This window comes from Carlito syrichta, unplaced genomic scaffold (assembly GCF_000164805.1).
Source record: "Carlito syrichta isolate Samal-C Ts95f unplaced genomic scaffold, Tarsius_syrichta-2.0.1 Scaffold311904, whole genome shotgun sequence".
Lineage (NCBI taxonomy): Eukaryota > Metazoa > Chordata > Mammalia > Primates > Tarsiidae > Carlito > Carlito syrichta.
Genome location: NW_007256000.1, coordinates 149120 through 156077, shown reverse-complemented (window position 1 = coordinate 156077; position 6958 = coordinate 149120). Strand labels below are relative to the sequence as shown.

General features: G+C 65.3%; 1 protein-coding gene across 1 annotated transcript in view; it reads right to left on the bottom strand.

Moving 5' to 3' along the window:
- Positions 1-6958, bottom strand: part of PLCH2 (phospholipase C eta 2) — a 25804-nt gene that overhangs the window by 5897 nt on the left and 12949 nt on the right. Inside the window, exons 11-17 of the mRNA XM_021718186.1 lie at positions 3774-3866; positions 3310-3392; positions 1947-2044; positions 1457-1639; positions 1003-1110; positions 198-322; positions 23-107 (exon numbers count right to left, since the gene is read on the bottom strand). Of these exons, the coding sequence (XP_021573861.1) occupies positions 23-107; positions 198-322; positions 1003-1110; positions 1457-1639; positions 1947-2044; positions 3310-3392; positions 3774-3866 (775 nt within the window). The remainder of the gene's footprint in view (positions 1-22; positions 108-197; positions 323-1002; positions 1111-1456; positions 1640-1946; positions 2045-3309; positions 3393-3773; positions 3867-6958) is intronic.

Below are 6958 nucleotides of genomic sequence, written 5' to 3'. Positions count from 1 at the left end.
CGGCAGGCCCACCTGGCCTCACCGTTGTCGTCCACCACGCGGGTCTGTTCCTTGCTGCAGTCCACGGGCAGCCCAATGATCTCCACCTCCACGAAGGGGTCGATGATCTGGGAGGGACAGAGCGGGGCGGCAGCGGTTGGGTGTTGTGCCCACTCCTCTGCTCCGCCCCTCTCCACACACCGTCCACCCGGCCGCACCTCCCCGCGGTCGCCTAGCACGGAGTCCCGGGGCTTGGGGAGCTGCTGTCCGCTGATGATCCTCAGCACCAGCTGCTTCTTGAGCCGCCCGGGCAGGGGGTCCTCGGAGTTGGGGTTGAAGACACCTGAGTGACACGGGTAGGGTGAGCCCTGCCCAGCCTCCCCACACTCAGGCCGAGCACTCCCAGCCCTGCCTGCCCCCAGGTAGACAGAAGCCTGTGGGTGGGGCCAGGGGGAGGGGCGGCACGGCAGCAAGGGACCTCAGAGGCAGGCCTCACGGACACATGTGTCCGGGTCCTTTGGTGACCACCCTGGGATCTGGACCAAGCCCGGCCCTCCCATGGTAAGCCAGAGAGGGCAGGCTGCCTCAGGGAGGGGTCGCTGATGTCAGAGCGTCAGGCGCTGCTGGCTGGGGGGCAAAGGGCAGAGGGGGGTGCAGTTCGAGCCTTGGGCAGGGACGGGGGAGGGTCAGGACACAGTGGTAAAAAAGCCCTAGTCACTGGCAGCCCGCAGGGGAGAAAGCACAAGTGTCTGAGGGAGGAGGATTCTGAAGGTGCCTGGCCCGGCCAGGCCCAGGACACCACAGAAGAGCCCTGACAGGCCGGTCGGGGCGCTGGGGTGCTGGCATGGCCTCCCCACAGGCCTGCCAAGGAATCTCACGTGGGGCCCAGACTCCCTGCCCCACCCCATTCCTGCAAAGCCGGGGTGTCCCACCCATCCTTGCGGCCCCATTCCCCTCCTGTGCTGGGCACCCTCACCCCCAGCGCTCTTGTCCTGGGCCCCGAGCCCTTCCACCCCACCTCACCCTGGCACATGCATGGGGGCTTGAGCACGTAGCCACAGTGGCCGTTGGCGCTGAACTTGGCCCGGTTCAGCTGCAGCATCCGCCCTTCCGACTGGTAGTTCAAGGCGACTGTGGGGAACAGGAGCACCTGGTGGGTGAGCTGTCCCACCCCCGCCCCAGGCGCACCTTCCCCGTGCAGCCGCTCCCTCCACTGGGCTCACGCCATGCAGGGCCAACGTGTGCCCTGGAGGGAGGTCCCCGGAGCCGGTGTAGCCTGCCCCCAGCACGCCCCCTGCGGTGCGTGGGCAGGCCTGTGGCCGGTTCTCCCACTTGGCCCAGATCTCAGGAACCCCAGTCCCGCCTGGCGTCTCTGGCAGCCTGCGTGGAGGTGGGCGGCTTCTCCACGGTGGGCATCAGAGCCAGGGCAGACCCAGGGACCCCCGGGCCCTCCCACGCGCCTGGCCCCGGCACCCACCCATCTGGCAGCCCGCGTTCCAGAAGGGCTGCGGGTTGTAGTTGCTGGAGTCCACGCGGTAGGAGGAGGGGTAGATGCGTGAGAGCTGGCTCTGGTTGAAGCGCAGGTACTGGGTGGGCTTCTGCTGCAGGATCTGGTGGGCCTTGGTCTCGCTGAAGGACGACACCTGCCAGCTGGACACCACTGCGGCACCATGGTGGGCATCAGACGAGAGCTCACCAGGTGCTGCAGCACCCGTGTCGGGTGGGAAGCCCCGCCCCGTGGCCCCGCCCCGTGGCCCTGCCCAGTCCTGAGCCCTCTCGTCCCGTGTCCCCCACCCCACACCCCTCCCCTGAACCCTCATGCCCCCCCCACGCCCTGCAGCCCCAAGCTCCTGCCCACCACCCTGCATCCCTGTGGGCCCCACCCATGCCCCCATGCCCATGGTCCTGCCCCCCAACCCACAGCCCCACAGCCCCGCACCATCTGCCCTGTGCCCCATGGCCCTCACCCTCCGTCTCCACATCGTGGCTGCCCACAGACTTGGTGTATTTCACCAGGTCTGAGAGGGCCCGGGACAGTTTCATGGTCTTCTTCTGCCGGGTTGTCCTGCGGGGAGGGCAGGGGAGTCAGGACCCCAGGGTCAGCACCCACTTCAGGACCAGCCTGGTGCCCAGCTCCAAGAGGTGAGGCGGCAGGGCTTGGCAGGTTCATGAGTTCACCACACCCCATGTTCCCAGTGCCCAGACACGAGTGACCCCTTGGGCAGTGCTAGGGCAGGATGGGCCCTGAGCCCCTTGGAGACCAGCAGACCTCAACAGGGGCTGTGGGAACTCGGGGTCCAGGCAGGATGTGCGTGTGCAGAAGGAGAACAGGGTAGACTGCCCAGCTCAGGCTGATGTGGGGCTTCCAGAAGGTTCTGGGCCGGGGAGAGACGAGACCCGGAGCCTGTGTCTGACTTGGACTCGCTCTTGTGGAGGAGAGGCAGAGGCACGGGAAGCCCAGGGCCGCCCAGGCAGTAGTGACAGGGTCTAGCTGTGTGGGAAGGGCAGAGCCCACTGGTGTGTGGTTGTGGGGGGGAGGACAGGCTCGGAGGAGGCATTTGGGGAAGGAAACAGGGGGGAGATGGGGAGAGGGGTGCAGAAGACCAGAGCTCACGCCGTGCAGGATCGGCGTGTGACCAGGAGGGAGGTCCCCGGAGCCAGTGTAGCCTGCCCCCAGCAGCCCCCCTGTGGTGCGTGGGCAGCCCTGTGGCCGGTTTTCCCACTTGGCCCAGATCTCAGGAACCCCAGTCCTGCCTGGCGTCCCTGGCAGCCTGCATGGAGGTGGGTGACCTCTCCACAGTGGGGAGGGGTTGGGGAGGGGTTGGGGAGGGGCCGGAGCTCCTGGCTGGACCTGTGGGTCTGAGGCCCTGGACGACTCCAGGCAGCACTGAGGGAAACAGTTAGACATGGGGGCCAGGGACCCCACGTCCGGGATGCCTGGGCCAGAAATGTAGGAGCTGCCTCGTGGGGGGCATCTGACACCTAGAGACGGACACAGCCCCTTGGGAGGGCATGAGGCTGGGGACTCAGAAGGCAGCGGTGAAGCCTGAGGCCTGAGGCTCAATGGTGTCTGGGCCTTGAGAAGCTGGGGCTCTCGGTCCACCCCGTCCCCGGCTGACCAGACCGCTGCGCAGCTCGGCACACACCCCCTTTCCGCTGCTGCCTGAGGACAGCGGCCTCGCTTCACTTGGTCTCCCCAGGATCCAGGATGGGGATGGGCCCACACCCGCTCCTCAGTCCTGCGTGTCCAGGGAGGGAGGTGGGCACCACATCTGGCGCCAGGGCCCGGGATCTTAAGAGCCTGCCCCCACCCGGCGACAGGGCACTGACCCTCGGCTAGGGCCTCCCGGGGAATCCAGGTCCTCATCCCCCTCCTCCGCGCTGGTCACCTTCTTCAGCTTGCTGCTCTTTTTCTGTGTGAGAGAACAGAGCTATGAACCTGGCCAGGGCACCGGCAAAGGCTGGGAGGGCCCAGGCGGCCTGTCCTCTGGGGTTCTACTGGCCGGGCCTGCCAAGGCCTCTGAGGTGCCCTCTGGGTCTGGGCCCAGTGGACTCTTAGGGCAGCCTCAGGGCACCTGAGCTTGGGGTATTGGTCAGCGTGGGCCACGGTGGGCGGTGACCAGTGGCCCAGGGACACCGGCTCCCTACCAGCCCCAGCCAGCAGCACAGCCAAGGCCTCAAAGGGGACCCTGCACCCTGAGCCAGGGCCCGGGGCTGCAGGAGACCCCTCCTCTCTGGCTGGGACGGGGGGACAGCGGGCTCAGATCGGCCCCCAGTCAGGTACCCCACTGGACCTTGCGCCTGGACAAGCTGCCCTTGAGAAGCCGGCTGTTGCGTCTGCTGGCCCCGGCGTCCTCAACAGACTCCACGTCGTCCTCGGCCTTGGTCTGACCCAGTGGAGAGAACGGGAGACAGGGTGAGTCCAGGCTTAGGACAGGCAGAAACTGGGAGGCCGGGACAGCTTCCCCAGTGGCCCCAGGAGGTCTTCCTGGAAGAGGTGGACTTGAGCCAGGCCCGGGAGGAAGATGGGGAGGGGAAGGCTGGCGGGGGAGATGGGCCAGAGCTTGATCACCCCTTCCCTACCCGCCTCCCCCGCCTGCTGCTTGGGTCTGCCCAGGGCATGGAGGCAGTTGCCAGGAGGAGGGATCTGGAAAGCCAGGCCCGTGAAAACCCTCACTCCCCCCACACAGCTTCTCTTGATGTTTTAAACTCATTAAGTTCCCAGTTCTTTCTCCCCGCAGATGGCGGCTACATAACATGCATTTGTGTATCTGGAACGCTCCTCGGCTGCTTATGCAACGCTTGCGAGGCTATGCAGCTCGTGTCCTGCCCGTGTCTGGCAGCTCAGGTGTCGCCTAGCCAGCACCCACCCAGAGCTGCGGCCCCTGTGGACTCTGAGGGGGAGCCCAGGGAGCCTTCCCAGCACCACGAGAACAGGCACACCTGGGCTCCCCGCCCCCGCCCCCCCAGGCCGGTTCAGGCAGCTCCTGGGCCATCCCGCCCCAGGGCCACCACACAAACCACTCATTTATCCCGAAGCTCCACACCTCAAAGCCAGCCAGAGCCCGCACCACTGCCCACCACCCCGTCCACAGGTGCCTCGAGCTCAGGGATGGAGCCACAACCTGCTGCCCCCTCCACAGACGACCGGAGCTCAGGCTCAGCTGCACCCTGCATGCTGCACTCTGCATGCTCCACCCATACCTTGCACCCTGGGTGGGGACTGGTCTCTGTCAAACACATGCAGCTGGGTGCCCGCCTGGGGTCCCCGTTAGAGAAGGGCTTCAGCCAGAGCAGACACAGCACATGCACCCCTGTCTGTGACCGTGGACACCCCACAGACACTCCCATAGGCATACCCCTGCACCAAGGGGCCTTCCGGTCACCAGGCTGCCGGAGGGCGAGCCCCAGATGCCCCAGGGAGGGACACTCATGCTAAGCTCCCGGCTGAGCCAGCCCGCTCCCTCTGGTGCAGTGGTGATGCCTCGGCCAGGGAGAGGCACTAGAAGCCGGATCACCACGCGCTGGAGCCCGCCGGGGCTGCCACGCTTCGCAGCTCTTTAAACACCCTGAAATGCGCAGTTACCCAAAGATGAGCAGCTGTAAATCCAGGCCTAACTGAGGAGAGATGCACTGGCCTGGGGGGTGGGAAGGGTGGGGGCGCTGTAGCCAGACCCACCGTCACCCGGCATGCAGCCACGCAGACAGCTCTGCCCAGCCAGCCCAGGATACCCCGTCACGGGTGAGCACAGGATGCCAGCTGGCCTGGACACCGTGCAGGATCCGCCCCACAGAGCCACCAGCAGACCCAGCCCATCCCCCAGGGAAGGGCAGTGCTGGACCTGAGGGGGCTCCGGGGCAAGCCCAGAGGGGCAAGGCCTGTTGCTGGTGGCACAGTCGTCTGCTGCGCTTTCCCAGCTCTGCCCCGGGGGTGGGGGCCTTCCTTGCTCCTCTGGCACCCCACCCCAATTCCGATCTGTTCCCTGGGGCCTCAGCTCCCTTTCCCCAGTCAGTAGGGTGTGTCCTCAGGGCTCATGCAGGGGGGCGGGGCTTACCCAGGGTGCCAAGGGACACAAGTGATGCGTGGGGGACTTGCTGTCTCCACCCCCCCATTCCCTACTTTACCTGGGCCACACCCCATGGCCCTCCCTAGCTCCCACCCATCCCAGAGGCTCTGGAATCCTTCCAAGGTCCCTATCGCTGGCCTGAGGCGGGGCTTAGCATCAGGATGGGCCTTTCCACTCCACCCCCACCTTGGTGGTGCTGCCTGAGCCCCTCCTTCTCCAGGAAGTCTTCCCAAGCACAACCCTCCAGCAGCAGCTCAGACTGAGGTCCCCAGGGCCAGGCTCCTCCCCTGTGTCCCCAGGTGCACCCCCAGGTTTTGCTTGGCCAAGGAAGGCAGAGACGTCAGCTTCCCACAGTGGGCAGCTCCACAGTCGGCACAAGGCCCACCTGGCCACCCAGCACAGCCTCAGATGGCTGTGTCCTCCTCACCCAGAAACCACAGGACTAACGATCGGTGTCAGTTGCACTGAGTGCTCCATGGCCTGTGGGCAGGAACACAAACACTCCCATCTAAAAATACTGGTCCCCAGCCAGGCACAGTGGTTCCTGCCTATAATCCCAGCTCTTTGGGAGGCCGAGGCAAGATCATTGAGCCCAGGAGTTCGAGATGATCCTGGGCAACATAGCGAGATGTCATCTCTACAAAACAAAAAATTAGCTAGGCGTGGTGTTGTGCACCTGTAGTCCCAGCTACTCAGGAGGCTGAGGCAGGAGAATCGCCTGAGCCCAGGAGGTCGATGCTGCAGTGAGCTGTGATCGCACTACTGCACTCCAGCCTGGGTGACAGAATGAGACCCCAACTAAAAAAAATAAATTAATTAAAATACTGATCTGGAAAGGACACAGCTCCCCATTCCAGGGGAAGCCACCTTCCCAGCCTCCCCCAAAGCTGGGAAAAATAACTAGGTCCGCACAGGGAGTGGGTGAAGCCAGTCAGTGCCATGGGGTGCGGCAGGGCTCTCCAGACACAGGAGATAGCGTCCCCACCACACACCACTGGCACCGCCACCGTCCACAGCCACCCACATGCCTCACTCGCCCCAGGCCAGCTGCCCCGCCCCCACAACCACTGTGGGATCCACCTGCCTGGGCTCCTGCACTTAGGCCACTCCAAGGAGGCGCCATGACCGCCGGGCCTGCACCCCCACCCTACACGCTCCATCACAGCCCCTTACGTTCTCTCCATGTGGACACATCCCCACACTGCTGTGGACAGCTCTGGGTTGGGGGCCACATCACACCAGCTGGGCAACTCCCGGGACTGGCTGGGCTGAGATCCTGCCATGGCCTACCCATCATTCAGGAGACCCAGGAAAGGTGGGCAGTGCCCAAATCCCCTTCCAGGAGGAGCTAGGTCCCCAGGGGCTGCCTGCCCACTCTGGCATCCAGGTCTCTGAGGGGACACCCCAGGCGA